Source organism: Hyperoodon ampullatus (assembly GCF_949752795.1).
Source record: "Hyperoodon ampullatus genome assembly, chromosome: 14".
In the NCBI taxonomy this organism is placed as follows: Eukaryota; Metazoa; Chordata; class Mammalia; order Artiodactyla; family Ziphiidae; genus Hyperoodon; species Hyperoodon ampullatus.
This window is the reverse complement of record NC_136927.1, coordinates 62350973-62376247: the sequence shown is the minus strand read 5'-3', so window position 1 is coordinate 62376247 and position 25275 is coordinate 62350973. Positions and strand designations below refer to the sequence as shown.

General features: G+C 44.6%; 1 protein-coding gene across 1 annotated transcript in view; it reads right to left on the bottom strand.

Moving 5' to 3' along the window:
- TM9SF4 (transmembrane 9 superfamily member 4) overlaps positions 1–25275 on the bottom strand; it is a gene marked incomplete at its 5' end in the record, with an annotated part of 55463 nt that overhangs the window by 12726 nt on the left and 17462 nt on the right. Inside the window, 8 exons of the mRNA XM_079718691.1 lie at positions 4164–4234; positions 5575–5686; positions 5790–5908; positions 7398–7521; positions 8760–8889; positions 8989–9157; positions 13936–14035; positions 18606–18719. Coding sequence (XP_079574817.1) covers positions 4164–4234; positions 5575–5686; positions 5790–5908; positions 7398–7521; positions 8760–8889; positions 8989–9157; positions 13936–14035; positions 18606–18719 — 939 coding nt within the window. The remainder of the gene's footprint in view (positions 1–4163; positions 4235–5574; positions 5687–5789; positions 5909–7397; positions 7522–8759; positions 8890–8988; positions 9158–13935; positions 14036–18605; positions 18720–25275) is intronic.

Genomic DNA, 25275 nt, shown 5'->3' with positions numbered 1-25275 from the left:
AAAAAGGAGGGCACAAACATGGGCTTACAGCTATATAAAAGGAAAATCTCCTCCCCACATTCCACAAACCAAATGCATGGAAAAATAATGTAAACCAGCACATTAAAATGTTAACTGTGATAGTTTTTGAGTGGTGTCTTTAGAAGCGATTTATTATTTTTTTAACTGATTAGAAAAGTAATATAGGCACACCTTATTTTATTGTGCTTCATTTTACAGCACTTCGCAGATATTGTATTTTTTACAAATTGAAGGTCTGTGGCAACCTGCATCAAGCAAGTCTATTGGCACCATTTTTCCAATAGTATTTCCTCATTTTGTGTCTCTGAGTCACATTTTAGTAATTCTCACATTTCAAAATTTTTCATTATTATTATATCTGTTATAGTGATCTGTTATCAGTGATCTTTTTTTTTTTTTTGCTGTACGTGGGCCTCTCACTGTTGTGGCCTCTCCCATTGCGGAGCACAGGCTCCGGACGCACAGGCTCCGGACGCGCAGGCTCAACGGCCATGGCTCACGGGCCCAACCGCTCCGCGGCATGTGGGATCTTCCCAGACCGGGGCACGAACCCGTGTCCCCTGCATCGGCAGGCGGACTCTCAACCACTGCGCCACCAGGGAAGCCCTATCAGTGATCTTTGACGTTACTATTGCAATTGTTTTGGGGTTCCGTGACCTGTGCCCATATAAGATGGCAAACTTCATCAGTAAACGTGTTCTGATTGCTCCACCAACCAGTTGTTCCCCCATCTCTCTCCCTCTCCTCCAGCCTCCCTATTCCCTGAGACATAACAATATTGAAATCAGGCCAATTAATAACCCTACAATGGCCTCTAAGTGTGTAAGTGAAAGGAAGAGTTGCATGTCTCTCACGTTAAATCAAAAGCTAGAAATGATTAAGCTTAGCAAGGAACATGTGTCAAAGGCTGAGATTCCTGAAAACTAGAACTCTTGCACCAAATAATTAGCCAAGTTGTGAATGCAAAAGAAAAGTTCTTGAAAGAAATTAAAAGTGCTACTCCAGTGAATACAGGAATGATAAGAAAGCAAAACAGCCTTATTGCTGTTATGGAGAAAGTCTGAGTGGTCTGGATAGAAGATCAAACCAGCCACAACATTCCCTTAAGCCAAAGCCTCATCCAGAGCAAGGCCTAACCCTCTTCAATTCTATGAAGGTTGAGAGAGGTGAGGAAGTGGCAGAAGAGAAGTCTGAAGCTAGGAGAGGCTGGTTCATGAGGTTTAAGGAGAGAATCCCATCTCCATAACATAAAAGTGCAAGGTAAAGCAGCAAGTGCTGATGTAGTAGGTGGCTACACTAAACATCAGATATTCCATGTAGACGAAACAGCCTTCGATTGGAAGAAGGTGCCATCTAGGACTTCCATAGCTAGAAAGGAGAAGTCAATGCCTGGCTTAAAAGCTTCAAAGGACAGGCTGACTCTCATTAGAGGCTAAAGCAGCTGGTGACTTTAAGTTGAAGCCGATACTCACTTACCATTCCGAAAATCCTGGGGCCCTAAAGAATTATGCTAAATCTACTCTGCCTGTGCTCTAGAAATGGGACAACAAGCCTGGATGATAGCACATCTGTTTACAACATGATTTACTGAATACTTTAAATCCACTGTTGAGACCTACTGCTCAGAAAGATTCCTTTCAAAATATCACTGCTCACTGACAATGCACCTGGTCATCCAAGAGTTCTGCTGGAGATGTACAATGAGATGACTGTTATTTTCATGTTTGCTAACACAACATCCATCCTGCAGCCCATGGATCAAGGAGTCATTTTGACTTTGCAGTCTTATTATTTAAGAAATACATTTCATAAAGCTATAGCTGCCATAGAGTGTGATTCCTCCGATGGATCTGGGCAAAGTAAACTGAAAATCTTCTGGAAAGGATTCACCATTCTAGATGCCATTAAGAACATTCGTGATTCATAGGAAGAGGTCAAAATATCAACATTAATAGGAGTTTTGAAGAAGCTGATTCCAACCCTCATGGATGGAATTGTGGGGTTCAAGACCTCAGAAGAAGAAGTAATTGCAGATGCAGTGGAAACAGCAAGAGAACTAGAATTAGAAGTGAAGCCTAAAGATGGGACTGAATTGCTGCCATCTCATGATAAAACTTCAACAGATACGGAGTTATTTCTTACGGATAAGCAAAGAAAGTGGTTTCTTGAGATGGAATCTACTCCTGGTGAAGATACTGTGAACATAGTTGAAATGACAACACAGGATTTAGAATATTACATAAACTTGGTTGATAAAGCAGAGGCAGGGTTTGAGAGGACTGAATCCAATTTTGAAAGAAATTCTGCTGTGGGTAAAATGCTATCAAACAGCATTGCAGGTTTACAGAGAAATTGTCCATGAAAGGAAGAGTTAATTGATTTGGCAAATTTCACTGCTGTCTTATTTTAAGAAATCACCACAGCCACCCCAACCTACAGCAACCAACACCCTGATCAGTCAGCAGCATCAACAGTGAGGTGAGACGCTCCACCAGCAAAAAGATTAGGACTTGCTGAAGGCTCAGATGATGGTTAGCATTTTTAGCACTAAAGTATTTTTAAATTAAGGTATTTTTTTAGACATACTGCTACTGCACACTTAATAGACTGCAGTATAGTATAAGCGTAACTTTTATATGCACTGGGAAACCAAAAAATTTGTTTGACTCCCTTTACTGTGATAATCACTTTATTGTGATGGTCTGGAACTGAGCCCGCAATATCTCTGAGGTATGTCTGTATGTGATCTTACTTGTGTAATAAGTAAAAAAAAATTTTTGATATATGGCATGATATTTAAATGAACAAAAAGTAGTAAATGAGTATTGTAGACAATTTTTTAAAAATCCAGAAAGACTGAACAAAAAATATAAAACCCATAAACATTCATAGATTAAAAAATAAACCAGAAAGATAGAGAAAATGATTTATATACTTAATAACACCGTTTTGACATATTTCCTTTAGTCCTTTATATATGTATATGTGCATATGTATATATAATTTTTAACAATAAAATACTGCATTTACTGCGTAACAATACTTTATTATTTTAAGCTGATGTATGATCATGAGCATTTCCTTATGTCAATAAACACTCTCTACAATTACTATTTTAATGTCTGTACAATTTTTCATTATATGGCTGTACCATAATAGAACCAATCCATTATTATGGAATATCAGGCAATTTCCAGTTTATTTAAATGATAAAAAAGGCCGCAATAAATATTTCTAGACCAAATTTTTGTGGTTTTAATGCTTTCCTTAGGAAAATTCTAGAAGATAGTGTATCAAAACAAGTTAACTAGGACTTTCCCGGTGGTCCAGTGGTTAAGACTCTGTGCTTCCACTGCAGGGGGTGTGGGTTCGATACCTGGTTGAGGAACTAAGATCCCACAGGCCGCACCAAAAGTTAAAAGTGCAGCCAAATGTTAAAAACAAAACAAACAAACAAGTTAACTATTTGGCAGTTCATGATATGTACTGCCAATTAATAACTTTTCAGAAATCTACCAGTTTACACTTGCATGGGTGGCATGAAAAGGTGCTTATCTCACATTAACCTTGCCGGCAATTAGTACTATATATATGAATCTGTGCTAATTTGAAGGTCCAAAACTGTCTTCTCATGACTGTTTGACCCTGCACGTTGGGGGCTTATCCCTGAGGTAAAAACAGTTTTTCACATGTTTACTGGCCATGTATGGTTCCTTGTCTGTAAATTTTTTGTTCATTATCACATTAGGGATTTTAGTGGTTTTTGTTTTTAGAGATTTTATACCAGTTCTTTTAACTATCATCTTTTTAAAAATGTGTTGCATATATTGTTTTGCCATTTCACTTTTCTGTTGTTTATATATCTTAACATGCAGGATTAAGGTAAAATTAATCCAGTTTTCTTTCTGTGATTTCTTCCATTGTTTTTACGCTTAGAAATTAGAAAGCCTTATCCCCATCACTTTGGGTCATTAAACATTTTGTTTTCCTTTTCAATACTTGGTTTACGCTACGAATGATAACACACACACACACACAGGCACGTGCGTGCATGTGCGCGTCCTGGTCTGGTAGGCCCAGAGCCCCACTGCTAGACTGCCCTCCCTCTGCAAGTCCATCCCTCCCCAGCCAAGACCTCGTACAATGTCATCCTCCTTATTATAGTTGGCGATGTCCTTCCGGAGGGTCCGAATGATAATCATACTCAGGATGCCTGAAACAAACAGGGGCGGGGAAGAAGAGGAGTCGTCAGCACGGCCATCTGAGTCTTCTGTGCCGCTTGCCCTCCGGGCACGCGTGGCTTCCTCTAGTGGGAACTGGCTACGCAGCCGCCTCAGGTTCTCTCCTGGGCATAGCTCCACCCCAGCTACAGGGCAGGGGAAACAGAGGGTCACCCCCCAAGGAGGGGAAGAATGAGCTGCTGGGATGGGCGGAGGCAGTCACAGGACACCGTTTGTATTCCAGGGAGAACAGCATCCCAGCTCCTCCAGGGCTTGGTCCTTCCATCCCCTCCAGGCTCACCTCCTCCCAGGCTCGCCTCTCACTTGCCTCTGGTTATTTGTTGCTTTTAGTTATCAGGCCACAGCCCCATCTCTCTCTCACCTGCGTGCCTGTAACCCAGGCTGTTCCCTTTACCCGAATGCCCCACTCTGTCCTGACTCCTACTCACACTTCAAGACATCTTCTCTTCTCAACACCCCAAACAGTTCAGAGGCACCTCCGTTTGTACTTGCACAGCACCCTGTTTACCTATCTAGGCAGCACAGTGTAGTGGTTAAGACAGTGGGTTGTAGGACCTTGAGCTAACTTAACGCTTTTTGGCTTAGCTCACGGGGCTGCGAGGATGGGGATGCATGTAAAGTGTTTATTAGCACAGCAGCTGGCCACAGGGTAAATGTTTAATAAAGACAGCATTATCTTTACTTCTCCTGATACTGAAACGATCAGTTTCATTCTACCTCTGACAACCACCCTCACCCTGCTCACTGCCCTCTCGCCATCTGGCTTCTCACCAAGCCTGTCTCACTGCAGGGCCATGACCCTTGCTGGAACCGTCTTTCCCTAGGTCTCTGAATGGTGGCTCCTCATTCAGAGAGGTCTTCTCTAAAGCAGCCTTCACCCTTTCCTCAACAGCCATGCATATGCTTCACAGCACTTAGCACTGCCTGGAACCCCACTACTTCTGTGCTTTTCTGTCTCTCTCCTGCCACCAGAATACAGACCGTGAGGGCAGAGACTGGGTTGGGCTTGCTCAACACCACATCCAGCACGCGCATGGGGCCCGAACAGGATGAGCAACGACGACACACTGTTGAGTCAGTGAAGGTGTGTGTGAAGCGGCGGCGCAGTCTTCCCCTAGGGAGCTCTCCAGAGTAGGGGGTGAATCTTGTTTACCTCTGTGTACTGATGCCTTGCACAGAGCCCTAATGTCTGTTTTTGACCTATGCTTGGCTCCAAGAACACCCTAGAAGTCTCCTGGGAGTGAGGGGACACCTCAGCCCCTCATCCCTCACCCCCTTGTCCTCTCCACCCTCCAACCCACAGCTCTCTCACCTGACAGGAAGAAGACCACCACGACGGAGTTTATGATAGAAAACCAGTGGATCTGTACATCACTCATGGTCAGGTAAGTGTCCCAGCGAGAGGCCCATTTGATGTCACTCTCCTGGTGGTGGGGAGGAAGCACTTGAGAGTCAGGCCTCCACCTTGACAACTCCTGCTCGGACCAGAGCCCTCCTCCCCTGCCGTGGGCTCCGGCCCCTTCTCACCTCCCAGTGCACAGAGTAGGTGAAGTACAGCTGATTCTCCTTGGTGGGGTCAATTTCTTGGGGCGAGGAGTTGGTACCCTCAGGCAGGGTGCATGAGCTCTTCTCGTCTGTTTTGAGGTCTGTGAGAGACAGAGACTCAGTCTGTTCCTGCAAGGGCTGGTGCCACTACCCAGGGACTGTTCTGCGGGTGCCCTCAGAGGCAGCGTGCTGCGGAGCAGTGGCTGGGAGAACAGCTGGCAACTAGAGCTTTAAAACTGTGCTCCCTTGGGTGGGGTGGGGAGGGTGGAAGGGAGCCCCAAGAGGGAGGGGATATAGGTATACATAGAGCTGATTCACTTCGTTGTACAGCAGAAACTAACACAGCATTGTAAGGCAATTATAATCTAATAAAGATGAAAAAACAAAAACAAAAAAGAAACAAAAAACTGTGCTTCTCAGAGCCCTGACTTTCCAAAGGGCCTTAGGGGCTGCAGAGAGGTGTGTGTGGGGAGGGGACTGAGTCCCTATTTAGTCAAACGAATTCTTCCTTCACTCAGTTCAAACATTCATTTGCTCATTCAATCAGTCCCATTCAACAGGCAAAAACGACACTGACTCACTCTCTCATACGTTCGCTCACTCATTTAGTCCCCAGAGTCCTGGCACTTTAGTAATTCAAGCACTCAGATGCTTCCTTCCTTCATTTACACATTTGTTCATCCTGCTATCTGTCCATTCATTCAACCAACAAACATACAATAAATGAGCACTTACTATGTGCCCAGGTACTGTGCTGGAGAGAAAGTGGTGAGAAAAGGTGACAGGGTCTCTAACTTCGAAGAGCCAGTGGGGGAGCAGCTGCTGTCAAACACTCACACAGTACATGTCAAGCTGTAACCATGACACAGACGGGAGGGATGCCCCGAAAGTGCAGGGTCTACGTTTTACATAAGACTTCTGCGTATGACTTTGTTTGACTACGAGGTTCCACAGCTTAAAAAAACTCCAGAAACTCACCACCACTGTGGACAAAAGGCCAGGCACGCTGAATGGAAGTGCGCCCTGTGGTGAGCTAGGGCTGCCAGGCAAGGTGAGGCAGACCAGATCCTGTCAGGCCCACAGGGCTGGGCCTGGGCTCTCAAATTCCTGCACAACTGTTGACCCGGGGCCAAGTTTAGTCTATGCCAATCACTCACACAGAGGAGCAGAAACACTGAAACCTGCTGCCCAACAGCTCTGTCGGTACCCCTGCCCCTTGTTCTTCAACCCTTTGCTCTTGAGCTGGCTGGTTCTTGTGATAGGCCCAGCAAAGCCCCAAACTGCTGTTTGGTCTTGGCCAAGTCACTGACCTCTCTGAGCCTCTGGTTCCTATCATAACCAGCATATTACCTCCTGGGGTGGCTGGGAGGTGGTAAGCTGGTAAGGTGCTGTGCCAGGCCAGGAGACAACATGTCAGCTCTCCCATTGCCCCCCACCTTCTCTAATGGGAATGGAGTGACCCTACCTTGGCTGGGCCCATATGCCACACTGGGGCCTATCAGCCATTTCAGGAATCAAGGGTGCAAAGACCCTGGGTGTGAAGCCCAGGCCCGTCCAGCCCTGCCCCTCTGGTCACACCTCCCCACTCACCCTCCAGCCTGATGCTCTGGGGAATCACCTCGAAGCGGACGACGCGGTATGTGTGCTCCTGGTCCTCTTCCAGGTCCTCCCGGTGGTAGTAAAGGATGAACGAGAGGTGATTGTGCAGGTAGATCTAAAACAGAGCAACAAAGAGAACAACATAGCTAGGAGCCAAGAAACCACCAGAAAAATCACACAGGGTGACCAGCCAGGTATTAGGTCCCTTCCCTCATCTAGCAGACCCAACTGTACCAGTGTTCCAGAAACACTGCTCTTATAGCAACCCGCTACTCATGAACCCTCCAGGGCTCTGTGGGGCTTACTAGGTACAAGTTCAGACCCCTTAGGCTGGTATTCAAGGCCTTCTGTCACCCTAATATACCCAGCGGCCGTCACCCTCTCAGACATGTTAGTTCGCCTGGTCTCCCTGGGTCCCTCCCTGCCCCGTGAACAGTCTCCACCCTGAACTCCGTTCACGGCATTCACTTCACTAGAATGCCGTCCCAACTTCATTCAGCACAAGCCTACCTATTTTTCAAGGCCCACCTCCTCCGTGACAACCTGAACGCACTTTAGCTCCCTCTGAACTCCTCTGGCTCTGACCGTCAGAGCACTGGCACGGTCACGATTGGGACTTGAGATCCAGGATCTTACACTGTCAGTTCTCTCCCCAGTTATGAAGGAAGCCCTTGGAGGACAGGGATTGTGCCTCAAAGGAGATGCTTCTGTTCTTTATTCCCTAAGTAATATGTGTTCAGTTTAAAAAATGACAAATATAAGAGAATCACTGTTACAATCAATGCCATTAGCATATTTCTCAGTGGCTGCACTATAAAGTGCTTACACAGATTATCTGATTTACTCTGCATGACAACCCCAAAAGGCAGGTATGGCTATAACATACATCTTATAGATAAGGAACCCAAGGCTTAGAGAGGTGAAAGAGGTAGGCTTAAGGTCACTCACCAACTAGTAAGTGGTGAAGGCAGGATTCAAAACCCAGGGAACCTGCATGCTCTTGACCACTCCGGAGCTCTCTCTCTTACATACTGATGAAATTCCAGACTTCCTTTTCTTTTTTTTTGGGGGGGGGGTGGTTAATCTTATAATCCATATAATCATATATTTATGTGGAATCTGAGTTTTTAGGCACTGTGCCTTCCACCTCCTGTGTAGCATCCGCCAGAGCCCGGCCCACAGCACTCAGACTTCTGACGGGCCTTGGCCGGGGGCACCAGGAGGGACTTGTCTTGGCCATCTCCATCTTTGCTAAGCCTAGAGATACATGTTTCCCCTTCCTCTGTGGCCCCAAGTGCTCGTGACTTTGGGGAGTGGCTCCCCCAGCCCTCTGAGCACATCAAGACACTCTACCTTGTTGACATCCGTGAAGCCGAGCCGGTAGCCGTGTTCAAACTGCACGTCTTTCTCCTTCTTCTTGTCATCGCCGTCGCGGTTGGAGTAGAGTTCCAGCCGGGTGGCCACAGGCAGGTTGTCTGCAATGCTGGAAACCCAAGGCCCCGCTCAGTCCCTCAGACCGCCTCTCCCTCAGTGACCTCCCCTATGGGAACCCGAGGCTGGCAGGGGGCAGAGGACAACTCACAGGTGGACATAGTAGTCCTCTGAGATCCGCTCGGCCACGAGCCGGCTCTGTTCCACGGTCAGGGTCACCGGCTTGTTGGACTGGCTGCACAGAACCTCACACTTCTTTTCGCTGTTCATGAGAACCTGGAAAGGGGTGTTGACAATCCGGTCCCCTCTCAGCACCTCTCCTGCCATAAGAGAGACAGATGGAGCTCAGAGCTTCAGCCCTGAGGTTGCTGAGGTCAGCAGAGCCACAGAGACACAGGGCCCACTTGCAGGGCCTTCAGCAGTCCTGCAGCCTGCCACTCAATGTGTTACCCTGCCTGTTCAGGCCAGGCTTGCCCACCTGACGCCCCCCTGTTGTCCCTCCTCTCCCTTTGTGCTCTAGCACCACCAGACTCTTCAGAGCACATCAAACGTGCCATGTCATTCCGTGCCTCTGGGCCTCATGTCGTTTCCTTTGCCTGGAGTGCCATTCCCTGCCCCACGTTCCTGGGAAACTCTTCCTCACCCTTCAAGCTCAGCTTCTATGCCACTCTCCGGGAAGTCTTTCCTGACCTCCTTAGGACTGAGTTCGTGACTCCCTCCTCGGACTGCCCTCTGCACAGAGGCAGCATCATACAGTGGTGAAGAGAGGGCTACTGAACCCTGGCTCTGCCACTGACTAGCTTAGCAGTCTTGGTAAGTACCTTAACCTCAATGAGGCTCAATTTCCTCATCTGTAAAATGGGGATAATAGTACCCATCTCACAGGGTTACAGTGAGAAATAAAGTACCAGGCACAGAGTGGGAAGACAACAAATACTATTTTTATCACCAGCATCACTTCTGCACCTCTTCATATGTCAGTGATGTGACTTTGCACAATGTGTTGATAGGTTAAGTTTCTGCCCTCATACCTTATTATGAGCTCTTTAAGGGCAAATAATGTTTCCTATTTATTTCTCCGTCTTCAGATCCTGGTTCAGGGAGGAAGGGAGGTAGGGTAAAATCCAGCACCTGAGATTTTCAGCCAAAACATCTTTTTAACTTAACAAACTGGCACACCCCTTGCATGCCTACTGCCTCAGAGAAACCTGCTGCCAGACGTCCCAAGAGCAGGCACCGAGCAGTTAGGGCCTGTCAACTAAACCCAATGGTGCTTTCATTCTGAGCCATTCTAACACTTCTACTGGGATGAGGCGGAACTGGGGCAAGCTGAAGGAAACCTACCAAAGCCCACAGGCGGCACTAATGCCCACACACGCCTGGTCTAACAGCTGCCTACCAGTGTGGACCCGCTTGATGTGGGACTCTTGGCCTAGTCATTCATTCGTTCATTCATTCATTCCTTCCCAAACATCCACTGGATATTGGTTATGTGCTGGGCTCTGAAGAAATAACGTTGAACAGACATACGGAGCTTATGGTCTAGTGGAAAGACAGATTGATTAATCAGGATAATGAGAAGATATAGTACAATATGAGGAACTTGCTCTAGATGTGGGGGAGTAGGTCTAGGACAGCTTCTCTGAGGAAGTAATGCTTGAAGTGAGCTCTAAAGGAAGAGAGCCTTAACTAGGCAAAGAGATAGGGGAAGACTATTCTAGACAGAAGGGAACAGTACGCACAAAGGCTCCCTGCCTGGTTGGGGGGCGGGGGGAAGGCAGGGGGATGACGCGGTAAATGTAAGAGGCCTGTGCGGCTGCAGTGCACACAGCAAGGGTGACTTGAGGCGCGCTGGAGAGACGGGCTGGAGCTGGACCTCAGGGGGCCTGTGGGCCAACGGGAAGTTTGATCTCTATCGAGAGAGCCACAGAAAACAATAAAGGGTTTCTAACAGGGGCGGCAGAAGACATTATCCAATGCTGGTTACAGATCACTCTGGCTGTTTTGTGAAGAAAATATCGAAGATGCACGGGACTGGCTGGGGGCGATGGCAGTCAGCTATGCAAGTGGGCGGTGATGGTGGCTGGATTAGAGGGTATAGTGAGGGCGGAAACAAGTACACAGATTCAGGAGCTACTGAGGAGGTGAAATCTAGTGGGGCTGGTGCCGGCTGACACAAAGGATGAGTGAGGAGCGGTGCGTATCAGGAAGACTATGAGGCTTCTACAACCAAGGTCCAGTGGGGGGAAAATGGGAAAAACAGCAAAGTTAGACTGAAGGCATTTTTTCAGTTTGGATATGTCAGTGGCTATGTCAAGCAGGCAGTCAGATATCGAAATCTGAGGGTCAGAGGAAAGGTCAGGGCTATAGATAGAAGCTGTGAGTTGTTGGGATACAGATGGTAAGTGGCAGGGCCACAAGCTTTACCACAGTGGGGAGAACCACTCAGCTGTGCAAAGTAGTACTCTGACAAGAGTGGATGAGGCCACTCAGGAGAGGGGGGAGGGTAAAAAGGGCCTGGATGAAGGTCTCTACACCTCTCCCCCGCTTTCCCCCTCCTCTAGAAGGCTAGTTATGCAGGTGAGTCTGCAAAACCCAGGGATGGACTGGCCAGTGGGAGGGCAAGAACACCGATAAGATATCTGCATGGTCCACTGCTGAAATGATCTGGGTCATCCTCTGCCATTTTACAGATGACAATGCTGAGAACCAGAGCCAGATAGTGACTGTGGTAGTGCTAAGCCCCTGGGCTCTTTCCTCTACACCATGCCTTACCACTCACTTCTTTTCAGTAAGGTCAATAAGGAACTCACTTGAGGAAAGGAAGAACATACAGAGAGAGGAACAGGGCTGAAGACCAAGTAAGGTGGGTATCACTTCTTGATATTTAGAAATTATTGATACATTTAAACCAAGAAAGAGGACATACTGGCCTGGAACAGCTCATTTCTAATACAAAAGTATTCATTTTAATTTTTAAAGCTGGGAGCAGACAGCCAGCCACACTAAACAAGCAACAAGCTGAGTGGACCCTCTAAGCGAGTCTGATGTTATACTCCAGTACCTCTGCCGCAAACATGCCCCCACCCCCCCGCCACGATATGAATCTCCACCAACATGATGATCAGGAGCACAGCCCTTGGACAGCCCAAATGAACCTTTCTGGAAAAGGCAGTCTGGACAACAGAAGGAATTCTGTTTTTAGAGTTAAAAAACCTGGGTTAAGATCTCAATTTCTCTACCCATTGACCATGTGACCACAAGCAAGTTTTTCAAACCTCTGAAGCTGCTGTGCCCTCTACTATGGCATGGGGGCCATCATACCTGGCTTTGCTGAGTTACAGTTGGAACCAAGTAAGACAGTGTGCAGAGTGTACTGCTTAAGGCTATGGACCCTGAAGCCAGAGTTCCTGGGCTCTGCCACCAACTCGGCGAGTGACCTGTAGCAAGTGACTTCACCTTCTGTGCCTCACTTCTGTTATCTGTGATAAGGGGATAGTAAGAGTAGCTACCTCAGAGGGCGGTTGTGAGAATTAACTAAGGTAAGCACAGACATGCTTAGAACAATGCCTGGCTCACTGTTAGAGCCCCTGAAGTATTAACAGTGATGAGGGTGAGGACGTAGAGTACAAGGCTTGCGACCCAACAGGCATTCAATCAAGGCTGTTTCTGCTCCACTCAGGGAGGACAGTAACTTTCACTGAATGACAACTATGTGTCAGACACTGGGTCAGAAGTGGCACAGAGAGAGACATGTAAGGCATGATCCCGCTGCTCAAAAAGCCCCTAGGCCACAGAGGGAGGCACTACACAAAGCTGGAATGAGATACAGTGGGGCAGGATAACTTTTGTACACGGAAGTTTCCATTTCTATGAGGCAGGAACATTCCCCAGCTTCACGGAGGTTAAGGTCACGCAGTATCACACTGAGGTGTGCCCAAATGCTCAGCCTTGGGCTGTAGATGAATCCACACCAGCTCACAGTGGGAGGGAGGAGCTGCTGTGAGGAGTCTGGAGGACACAGCAGGTCAGGCTTCCCAGCAGCGGCAAGGTGGCTGGAGCACGGCATGGTGTGGAGAGAAAAGAAGGGTAAGCGGCAGGCAGCAGGAGCAGCCCAGGCCCCGAGACCGACCTCTGTCCAACTGTACAAGGCGAGACTTTGGGACTGGCGGTGCTGCCTGCTTTTGGTCGAGGCCTGCCCCAGCTGGTCTGGGACATCCAATACCTGGCAGTAGGTACACCTGTTGGCTAGGGGTTCTGGAAACATCTGAGCCATGGGTAGCCCTGATGGAGAAGGCAGCCCTTTCAGGGGACTGCTCAAGAGCCAGTTCTCTCCTTTCCCCTCCCTAAGCTATAAGAGAATAGGAAAGTCTCTTAAGTTCCTTGAAGTCAGGGAGGGCATCCTTCCAAGTTTTTATCTCCAGGACTTAACACTGAGATGGCAGAGTAAGTACTAATAACCATGTCCTCAATAGAGGCCACCTAATGTCTTTTCCTTTAAGCCTGAAATTCCACCAAATGAAGAATTATTTGAATTAAAATAAAATGGCTGCTATTTATAAACACATATGCCAGACACTGCACTGGGTGCTTCACACATTATTTGAGGCAAGGCCTGCACAGCTTAGCAAGAACTATGGTGATGTCCCTGATTCCATTAGGGCCAGAGATAATCACTCATTCTTTTAACTAAAAGCAGAGCAGGTTACAGAAGCCACAAGAAACAGAAGGGAATATCTAGAAATCAAGGAGAGCCAGTCGGAGCAGTAGCCAAGGGCTCCAGCTCTGAGGCCTGACTACATGGATTCCAAGCCCAGTTTAGCCATTAATTAACAGTATAACCAGAGGCAAGTCACTTACCCATTAATTAACAATATAAACAGAGGCAAGTCACTTACCCTGTAAAATGGGAATAAACACCACAACTACCTCCTTTGGGATGTTATGAGGATTAAATAAGCTAATCTGTATATAAACTATGTAGAATGGTGTCCAGCACACGGTAGGTGCTATACAAGGGTTAACTGCTATTAACATTATGAAAAGATCTGGGTTCCTCTTTGGGATAGCGTGACAGCAGTGTGGGAGAAGGACTTACCCAGATTCTCTGCCTTGTAGGTTATTTTGCTGGGCTGGCAGAAGGGCAGTGAGTAGTATTCATAAGGCAGCTGGGTGCGAGAGCTGGTGAGCTTCACAGCCTAGTGGGAGAAGGGAGGCCATTATTCCTCAATCCAGAAATCAAGATGACTTTCAGTAATCCTCCCTGGTACCCACTCATCTTTAGTATACTCGGCATTATTACCTAATAAGCAAACTAACCGCAGCAGACACAACTCTGGTATACTATACAATTATTTCACAGTCCACTAGTTTTAGATTACATTATAGATTTTGTTTAAAATCCCAACCAAATCCAATATATACTCAGAGTCCTTAACATGCTGATATCCTTTGACCCTATAATTTCACTTCTGGGTATCTCTCCTAAGGAAATAACGCCAAATAAGGGAAAAAACTTCAGGAACAAAGAGCTCACTCCTCATTCCTAACCATGGTGGTCTTTTGCCTCTAATTCCTTGAGCCTGATCAGCTCTCTCCTGTTTCAGGCTTTGAACCTGCTCCTCTCTGCCCGACTCTCTGACTCCTTCTCACGTTTGGTCTCAGCTTAAATCCCCTCACCTTCGAGTCCTTTCCTAATCATCTTATCAAAGGAATTCCCTCATCTTCTGTATTTCAACACTTCTAATTATCTAGCATGTCTGATAAAATGTAATTATTTTATGTTTTTGTTTTTTTCCAGAGAAATCAGCCTCCCCTACTAGAATTTAAGATTAAGCTCCATGAGGGCAAGGACCATATGCGTCTTGCTTACCTATGTAACCACCGTGCGTAGAGATCTAGGTACATAGTAGGTGCTCAATAAATGTTTGCACAATGAAAAAAGAGAGAAAAAAAAGGAAAAAATGGAAAAAAGAGAGAGAAAAAATGGAAAAAGAGAAAAAAAATGTTTGCACAATGAAAAAAGAGAGAAAAAGAGAGAAAAAAACCAGCTAAAAGCCCCATAATGGGAAATTGGTCTATAAACCACAATATATTCGTTCAATTAAATATTATGCAACCATTAAAGATGAAGTTTAAGAAGACCATGAAGAAGAACATTTAGGAAGTGATGCAAGCACACTGAATGCAGCTCTGGAAACAGTGACAGCCACAGACAACTCCCCAAAACATGGATAAAATAGAACCAGTCAAAATGTTACAAAAACATAAAATTTAATTAATTAATCAATTAATTATTTTAAAGTTTTTTTTGATGTGGACAATATTTAAAGTCCTTATTGCATTTGTTACAATATTGCTTCTGTTTTGTTTTGGTTTTTTGGCTGCGAGGCATATGGGATCTTAGCTCCCCGACCAGGGATTGAACCCACAACCCCCTGCATTGGAAGGTGAAGTCTTAACCACTGGATGGCCAGGGAAGTCCCAAATTTTAATTTAAATGCAACTAAAATTATCTTTGCTATTTAAAAACTATTAACCATTCCTCATACACCATCTGAAAGTATAAATAGTTTTTAGAGTCCAGGTCCACAATCTTTACTTAAAATTCTTGCTTTGGAATTAGGAATTTTTCTAATTTTAAAAGAGCAATGTGGTATATTATAAAACCATGGGTTTTATAACACCCCCCAAGCTGGGTCTGGAGCAGTACCCCACATTCAATGACAAGGAAACACAAAAATATTCATACTAAGTGGGAAAAATAAAGTTAATAAACAATTCAGGTCAGGTCTCGCCTACAATGAGTTTAGAAAAACTGTAAGTTTCAGAGCTTTTTAGATGTTGGATTGAAGGACGGGGGACCTCTATTAAGCATTTCATGAACTGCTTTAGGCAAAATGACCAAAAAGTTATTATCTGTTATAACAGCCTGTTATTTTGTGTTTCTTAGCATTCTCTCCTTCTGGACAATCAAAAAAGAATCCACATTACAAAGAAACTGAGTCTCACCTTTATGTCCCCTCCCGCCCTCTCCCTTCCCACCCAAGGTGTAGCTCTCACATGCCCAGCTTGGCAGGACTGAAGCCAGATCCACCTGCCCTCCCCATGCCACAAGCTTTGCTCTGGAGGGGGCTCCTGGCAGAGGCACTGGGAGGAAGGGTACTGCGGCAGTTAAGAGCCGGGCTCTGAACTAACCCCATGTCTCCCTCACAATGTGACCTTGGGCAAGTTGGTTCACTTCCTCGGGCCTCAGTTTCCATAACTGTAAAATGTTCAGTAAATCTCTAAAACATACAGTATCTGCCTCAGAGGGCTCTTGGGGGGCATCTTGAGCTAAGCCATGCATAATGCCTGGCATGTAAATAATCCTCAATAAAGGTGACTTTAATTATTGTTCCCGAAAATTACAAGTCTGACTTCCAAGGAAGAGGGATGCTCACAGTAATGCAACACATGGAATGGTGCATTTGCTTGTTACTACTACATAGTTCTAAATTCAGACACTTTCTAATAGTCATTGATCATATGTATTTATCCACCCTACCAGGCTATGTACTAGGAGCTGGTGACACAGCAGTAACCGAGAAAGATAATATCCCAGCCCTTGTAGAACTTGATTCGTGGTAGTTTTCGTTTTTCCACAAATGTATTATATTTTTAACCTCTAAACTGGTTAACTCCCCCTGGATAATGAAAAGTTGCTTGCATCTAATGCCCCAAATAAGCATGACATGTAGCAATTTATAATTTTGCAAATGCCCAAAATGTGGTGGCAAACAAAGGCACATGTACGTGACAGCATGTCAGGTGGATGGCCCTTTGTGATTTTCTGGGCTTCTGTTCCCCCTTTTGAACACTGTGATGCTTAAGACAGGATAAAAACTTTATTTTCACACAATCTCACTGCTTTGCTTTTGCACAGACCAGTAAAGATGTGGTTCCCATCAGCAAGAAATGTACATTTTAGGAGCAGAATTTATTTTCATTACTTTATAAGTTTTGCTAGACCTTTGTACAGAATCACTAAGGATTTGAAGGACTACTTAAAAACTTCAACTATACATTATTTTGCCTATGGGGGACCAATGTGGTAGTCAAGAAGCTGGGGGTGGTTTATGGAAGTGTGAGAATGCCAAGTACCCTACACTGAAAACACTGCACAGAAAAAAAGACTAAGAAAAATAACCCAAAGTATTAAGAGTGGTTATATTCCGGTGATGGTAGAGAGGAGTCCCTATAGCTGGGAGCTCTGGAACAAGGTCACACCCCTTGTCTGGTGGCCAGTCCTCTCGCCTCAATTGGGGAGAACTCTGCAGCTGGCCACTCCAGTTCCAGAGCCTTCCATAGGACTCTGTTATATCACAGCTTAATATCTCCCTCTGCCCAGTCCTGCTTCCCTTACTCCCTCCTGAGTGCCGACCCTGAGCGCCTAGTCAATAAATCTCTTGTACCAAATCTCCACCTTAGAGTTTGTTTCCTGGGAAATGAGATCCAAGAAGATCCACCACCAACCCTCAGCGGTGTTTAGGGCTCTGAGAATGCCACCAAGAGTCCGAGACATTAACCAAGGTGCCAGCCTGCCCACTGCCCCGATCAACCATATTTTAAAGGACTCTCCCATAACCCTGTCACAGGTGGCTGACCCACAGGTAGGTTGACAAGGTGAGGTGGCCCAGTTGGCTGTTCTTCTGGACTCTGATTTAGGGCAATGCTTTCAAATCCTAATTACTCATGTACCAACTTGCCCTATCTACTTACCATTTATTCTTCTATTTTCTTGGATATGATTCATTTTTAGGTAAATACCTTTATTTAAGAAGCAAACATTTTAACACTATTAAAAATGGAAAAACCGGGCTTCCCTGGTGGTGCAGTGGTTGAGAGTCCGCCTGCCGATGCAGGGGACGCGGGTTCGTGCCCCGGTCCGGGAAGATCCCACATGCCACGGAGCGGCTGGGCCCGTGAGCCATGGCCGCTGAGCCTGCGCATCCGGAACCTGTGCTCCACAACGGGAGAGGCCACAACAGTGAGAGGCCTGCGTACCGCAAAAAAAAAAAAAAAAAAAAAAAAAAAAAAAAAAAAAAAGGAAAACCAACAACGACAGCCATGAAATCATGAGTTGAAGTAACGGCTATATTTTCTAGTATAATTGAAAGAAAACAGCTATTAAGATAAAACATACGTGTCAGCCACTTAAAATCATCCCATATACCACCACTCAGATATGCAGTGCACCGTTTGGAAATACTGAACTGGAGAATCCTGGCAGAAGCTAAAATAGAAAAAAAAGGCCATAATAGGCTGCGTATACATAGATGATATGAGTTATGCAGAGAAAGCTGGTAACAGAGAGGAGGATGGAGAGAGGCAGAGATGTCACAGAGAAGGAGGCAGGTTGAGAGATATGGAAAGAGGTGGACACAGGAGCGAGTGAAAGTGAGAGAGAAACAAAGACACATGAAGAACCAGAAACAGAGACAGAGCCAAAGAGAAAGAGAGAGAGGGACAGAGAGAGAGAATGCACTCATACAGGCAGAGATGCAGAGACAGCCAGAGGCAGAGAGAGAGGAGAGGCGGCAGGGCCCGGGGGACACACCACTTCCGCCCCAGCCGTGTGCAGTGAATCCTCTTCCTCCCAGGCTGAGCAGCACTGGTCTGGGTTCTCTGCAACCACAGCAGGGACGTGACCAGGTCGCCACAGTCTTCTGGCCAGGTTGCCCAGCAACTGGGCAACAGTTGGCTCCCACAGACCAGGAACACACTTACCTTGATTTCTACAGGGTCGTTCTGGTGGAAGTTGATTGGTGCGACCCCAGGAACATAGAAGGCCCCAGTATCACACGTGAGAGAGAGAAGCAGCAGGGACCACGGCAACCAATCCTGCTTGGAAGAAGAGAGATGGCAGTCAGAATGGGGGAAAGAGGTGAACGACCCTCCGGGGCACCGTCACATCTGCTTTAACTGACACAGTCTCATCCCCACTCTGAGAAGCCTGAGGCCCCCCAAGGGCTACCCTCTAAATGCCCCCAAGGGTGTTGTGAGGCACTGATCCTGCACTTCCAGAAATGAGCCACAAACTGAGTGCAGTAATTAACAGCAGGGCAAAAGGGCAGACTAATACAGGAGCCACGGCTCCCCACTCCTCGAGCAATGTTCCTTTCATCATGTCACATGTATCACTGGCCTGTAGGGCCAGCAGGAAACAAAGCTCCATAGTGTCCCATTAATTCCCATTTCTCCACATAGCAACGTGCTTGCTTTGTCAGGAAGCTCCTATGGTACCAATACATTTTCTTACAAACCGTCTCCAAAACTGTCCTGACCCCGCCCCTCCCATCCTCTGCCTCCTCAGCCCCGTCCACGCCGGCCTTCGTGTCTCCTGACAGCAAGTCCTTCTCCACCCCCTCAGAGCCATTGCCTCCACTGCTCCCTCCGTCAGAATGCCCTTCCCACAGGTGCCTGCCTGGCTCACGTCTCATCCCTTATTTCATTCAGGTCTCTCTCAAATGTCACTTCCTCAGAGAAGCCTCCACCGACTAGCCCGTCTAAAATGGCCTCCTCAGGGCTCCTACCACCCATTCTCCAACCCCTTCCTCCACTTCTCTTCGTGGACTTAGCTAATTGGCATGGACATATGTATCTGTTTACTTGTGTATTATCTGTCCCCCTTCACTCGAATGTAATCTCTGTGGGAGCAGGGACTGTGTCCCCAGTGCCTGGCACCTGGAAATCAAAGACAAGAAAGATCAATTACCCACCTTAAGAAGTACCCCATCAAAGCATCTCTTTCCCTTCATTAATATGCTTTGCCCCCTCAAGGTACTAGAAGAGCTTCTTTCCCTCTGCCTGGCTTGAATAAGGAACTTTGTCATCCACACACCTGGATCACTAACTCAATTGCGCGGCTGCATCTGCCTTCTCTCTCCACCCCTTTTACCACTGTGGCATTTCAGACCCTCATTTCCTCCCATCGGACACTGGCCACAGCCTCCTGATCACCTTGTCCCGGCATCCTTCAAGTCACCATCACCACCATACACACACACACACACACACACACACACACACTCTCTCTCTCTCTCTCTCTCTCTCTCAGATGATTCTTTCTGGAACTCAGTGTTATAGGGAATCAGAATCACTCAGGGGGCTTGCCAAAAATGTAGACTCATCTGTATTTTTACCAGGAGCACAAGTTGAGGAAAACTGGCTTGCAAAGTTGAAGGTTCTGAGCTTGTCAAAAACAAAAAACCAAACAACCCAATCCAAAAATGGGCAGAAGACCTAAATAGACATTTCTCCAAAGAAGATATACAGACTGCCAACAAACACATGAAAGAATGCCCAACATCATTAATCATTAGAGAAATGCAAATCAAAACTACAATGAGATATCATCTCACACTGGTCAGAATGGCCATCATCAAAAAATCTAGAAACAATAAATGCTGGAGGTGTGGAGAAAAGGGAACACTCTTGCACTGCTGGTGGGAATGTGAATTGGTACAGCCACTATGGAGAACAGTATGGAGGTTCCTTAAAAAACTACAAATAGAACTACCATATGACACAGCAATCCCACTACTGGGCATATACCCTGAGAAAACCATAATTCAAAAAGAGTCATGTACCAAAATGTTCATTGCAGCCCTATTTACAATAGCCAGGAGATGGAAACAACCTAAGTGTCCATCATTGGATGAATGGATAAAGAAGATGTGGCATATATATACAATGGAATATTACTCAGCCATAAAAAGAAATGAAATTGAGCTATCTGTAATGAGGTGGATGGACCTAGAGTCTGTCATACAGAGTGAAGTAAGTCAGAAAGAGAAAGACAAATACCGTATGCTAACACATATATATGGAATTTACGAAAAAAAAATGTCATGAAGAATCTAGGGGTAAGACAGGAATAAAGACACAGACCTACTAGAGAATGGACTTGAGGATATGGGGAGGGGGAAGGGTAAGCTGTGACAAAGCGAGAGAGTGGCATGGACATATATACACTATCAAATGTAAAATAGATAGCTAGTGGGAAGCAGCCGCATAGCACAGGGAGATCAGCTCGGTGCTTTGTGACCACCTAGAGGGGTGGGATAGGGAGGGTGGGAGGAAGGGAGACGCAAGAGGGAAGAGGTATGGGAATATATGTATATGTATAACTGATTCACTTTGTTATAAAGCAGAAACTAACACACCATTGTACAGCAATTATACTCCAATAAAAATGCAAAAAGAAAAAAAAGGTTCTGAGCTTGTGCACTAGTTTAGATACAAAGCCTGGTCAAACTCTTAAAAGCAATATATTCATAGAGTGCTTTTCTCTGATCTGCTGTGATGTTTATAAGTATCTGTCAGCTGATGTGCATTATGAAATATGAAATAATAGTCTGACCCCAACAAAAACAGTGAAAAATGGCTAAGACAGTTGTATTGAATCTGGTAATCACAAGGTCAGCAGAATTAGGGGTGAAAGCAAGATCTTTAAAAGAAATGACAAGACAAAAAGGTGGAAAAATGTCTCATGAGGTAGGATTCTGTATAGGAAGTCAGTATGTTCCCCCCCTCTGTCATTTTTTTTAACTTTTTATTTTTAAATAAATTTAGATTTACAGAATATACTATGAGAGTTCCCATATACTCTTCACCCACTTTCCTCTAATGTTAACTTATTACATAACCATGCGTAAGAGAGGCTTTTTAAAAAATAACTAGGTTAAAAAAGTTTTGAAAAAGAAAAACATATACAGTAAGTATTTGCGAAGATTATGGAAAAACCCGAACAAACTTTTTGACCAATCCAGTAATTCAAACAGTACAAACGGGTATAACCATGAAAAATAAATCTTCCTCCCTCTTCAGCTCCCCATAGACAACTGCTAGCACCAGTTCCCTGAAAATCCCTCTGGAGATACTCCATGCACATACAAAGAGAGGCCTTTAGTAGCATGGGTTTGCCTTGATACAGCAACAACAAACAGATTTTTATTCTTTCTTTCTGTGAGAGAAAGCCTACTCACTGTGGGCTGGTTACAGCTTCTGATTTCCTCTCCATCAAGTGGAGGATTTCCTCCACTTGACCAGTCATCAGAAGATTCTAGCCCTCCCTCTTTGCTAGGCCTCACTGGGCAGTCCTTAGATTGAGTGCTTTGTGTGAGAGAAATAAATCCTGTCCTTTGTTTTCCTCAAATTCCTCTTTGAACCTGAATTCCAGTTAACTAAATGCAAGGAAGACAAAGCCTGTACTACTGACATCAAATGTCAGCCAAAAGTCATTTAAAAATAAAAACCCAACTCTAAATTTTTGAAAAATGATACAGAAAACAGACAATCCTCACACATAGATACTATCAACAAATCACAAATCAATTTATCTTAGAGGAAGGATCAACAGATGAAAAATGGCAAAGAATTATTTCCACAATATGCTAGAATCTTTGAATAATATAAGTTGGCAACCAAAAGCAATTCAGAAGTTCAGTTTAGAATTAATGACTATACCAAGATGATACTGTTAGTTTTAGATATTAAAATGTCTCGATATTTTCATATGGCTGGAGGGATTATAAACTGAAACATTTCTGGGGGGCAATTTGACGCTATCAAAATCCTCCCCTCAGAAAAGTCCCCCAGAAGTGCATACTCTTTGACCCTGCAATTCTATTCTAGACATGTTAAGAAAAATATGACAAATATGCCAAAATGTACATAAAAGGATGTTCACCACAGGGTTATTTAAAATAGTGAGATAGTTCACAACTTACAATAGTAAAATGTCCAATATTAGTGGAATGGGTTAAATTATGGTGTAACCACTTATCCTTTTATGTAGTCATTAAACATGATGATATACTTCTTGAGTAGGAATATTCAAGCTTTAGATTTATGTAGAAAAAGCAGGGGATAGAACCCTGCTCAGCAAGATATGCCCCTCTTTTTTAAAGTTATGTTTGAGAAAATGAGGTGATGTTTTCCTTTTTTGCATATCTGTATTGTCCAGTTCTTCTTTGGGGATTATACATATTTATACCACTTAAGAAAAATAATAAAATAAATTAGGCAAAAGAAAACATCACTGTTCTGAACGCCTAGGTTAGAGCAATTCTAGCTTGGTATGGAATGAACTCTACCTGCTGGCCCCAAGATGCCTTTCCATCAGCACCTCCCACTTTTTCTTTCTAAGCCTTCAGGAAGACGCCAAGTTTGTCTCTGCCCTTGGCAAGCAGACTTGCCCAGGTGAGGCTGCCTTCAAGGCCTTTGCTCAGGCTGTTTCTGACACTTGCCCTTACCTAATTCAAGTCCTACCTACACTTGAGAGGTCCAGTTGAAATGTTGCTTCCTTCAAGAACCCCTCAGACCCCAACAGGAGGAATTATCCTCTTTCTTCTTTATTTTTCAAGGCACTTGGCAAATATCTCTATGATGACACTAGAGGCAAGAAATTGGAAACTACCCAATACCCAAATGAACTTTCACATCTATACATGTTCAAAGACTGCTGCTTAAATTATTTGACAAGTATTTAAATCTGTACTTGTTTAAGGCCCTACTATAGCACTTTTCATGTTGTATTATGGTTTAAGTATCTGCCATCTCTCCACCTGCACTAATCACTTGTCTGGCTTTGTTGATGTGAGTACTCAACAAATCTTTATCAAACAGGCTAACAATAAGCATCAACTAACCTCTGATCTATAAAAATATAAAATCATCCATTCACATACAGGTTGAATACTATGGTTCTTAATCTTTGCTATATCCACTTGATAACTGATTTTTTTCAAATCCTCAAATTTAAGGAGTTCTTGACACCTCCCACCTTTCCAGCTGTCCAAGGATCTACTGTGAGAATCCCTGAGACATCTATTACCTCTATACCCTATCTGTACATCTAGGATACTGGTTCTCAACCCCGATGTACATTAGAATAACCTGGGGAGTAAATGGATTAAATTCCCAATCAAAAGACATATAGAGTGGTTGAATTGATTACAAAAAACAAGATCCAGTGATGTGCCGCCTGCGAGAGACACATCTAAAGACACACACAATGAAAGTGAAAGGACAGAAAAATATGTTCCATGTAAACAATAACCAGAAGAAAGCAGGAGTAGCTATACTAATATCAGACAAAATAGACTTTCAGTCAAAAGCTGTGCCTAGAGGGCTTCCCTGGTGGCGCAGTGGTTGAGAGTCTGCCTGCCGATGCAGGGGACATGGGTTTGTGCCCTGGTCCGGGAAGATCCCACATGCCGCAGAGTGGCTGGGCCTGTGAGCCATGGCCGCTGAGCCTGTGCGTCCGGAGCCTGTGCTCCGCAACGGGAGAGGCTACAACAGTGAGAGGCCCGCGTACCGCAAAAAAAAAAAAAAAGCTGTGACTAGAGACAAAGAAGGTCATTATATGATGACAAAAGGGTCAATTCAATAGGAAGATAAAATAATTATAAATATATATGCACTCAACATCAGAGCACCTAAATATATAAAGCAAATATTGACAGATCTGAAGGGAGAAATTGACAGCAATGCAATAATAGTAGGGGACTTTAATATCCCAATTACAACACTGGATAGAACATCCAGATAGAAAACTGTTAAACAGCTGACTTGAACAACACTACAGACCAAATGGACCTATATATATAGACATATATAGAACCTTCCACCCAACAGCAGAAGAATACACATCTACTCAGGTGCACATGAAACATTCCCCAGGACAGACCACATGTTAGGTCACAAAACAAGTCTTAACAAATTTGAAAAGAGTGAAATCATTCCATGTATATTTTCTGACCACAAAGGAATGAAACTAGAACTCAATGACAGCAGAAAATGGGAAAATCTGCAAATAGGTGAAAACTAAACAACACCCTTTTAGATCAAAGAGGAAGTTGAACAAGAATTTTAAAGGTACCTTAAACAAAAGAAAAAAAATGCCAAAATTTACGAAATGCAACAAAAGCAGTACTAAGAAGGAAGTTTACAGTGATAAATGCCTACATTAAAAAAAAAAACCCTCAAACAAACAACCCAACTTTACACCTAAAGGGACCAGAAAAAGAACAAACTAAGCCCAAGTTAGCAGAAGTAAGGAAATAATAAGATTAGAGCAGAAATAACTTGAAAAGAGAATGTTAAAAAATAGGAAAAAAAATCAGAACTGTGTTGGTTTTTTGAAAATACTGACAAGCCCTTAGCAACACTAAGGAGAAAAAGACTCAAATAAAATCAGAAATAAAAGAGGAGACATTACAGCAGATGCCTAAGAAACAAAAAGGATCATAAGGGTCTATTGTGAACAATTATAGGTCAACAAATTGAATAAAAAGGAGACTGAATCAGTAATCAAAAACCTCCCAACAAAGAAAAGTCCAGGACTAGATGGCTTTAAAGGTAAATTCTAACAAACATTCAAAGAAGAGTTAAT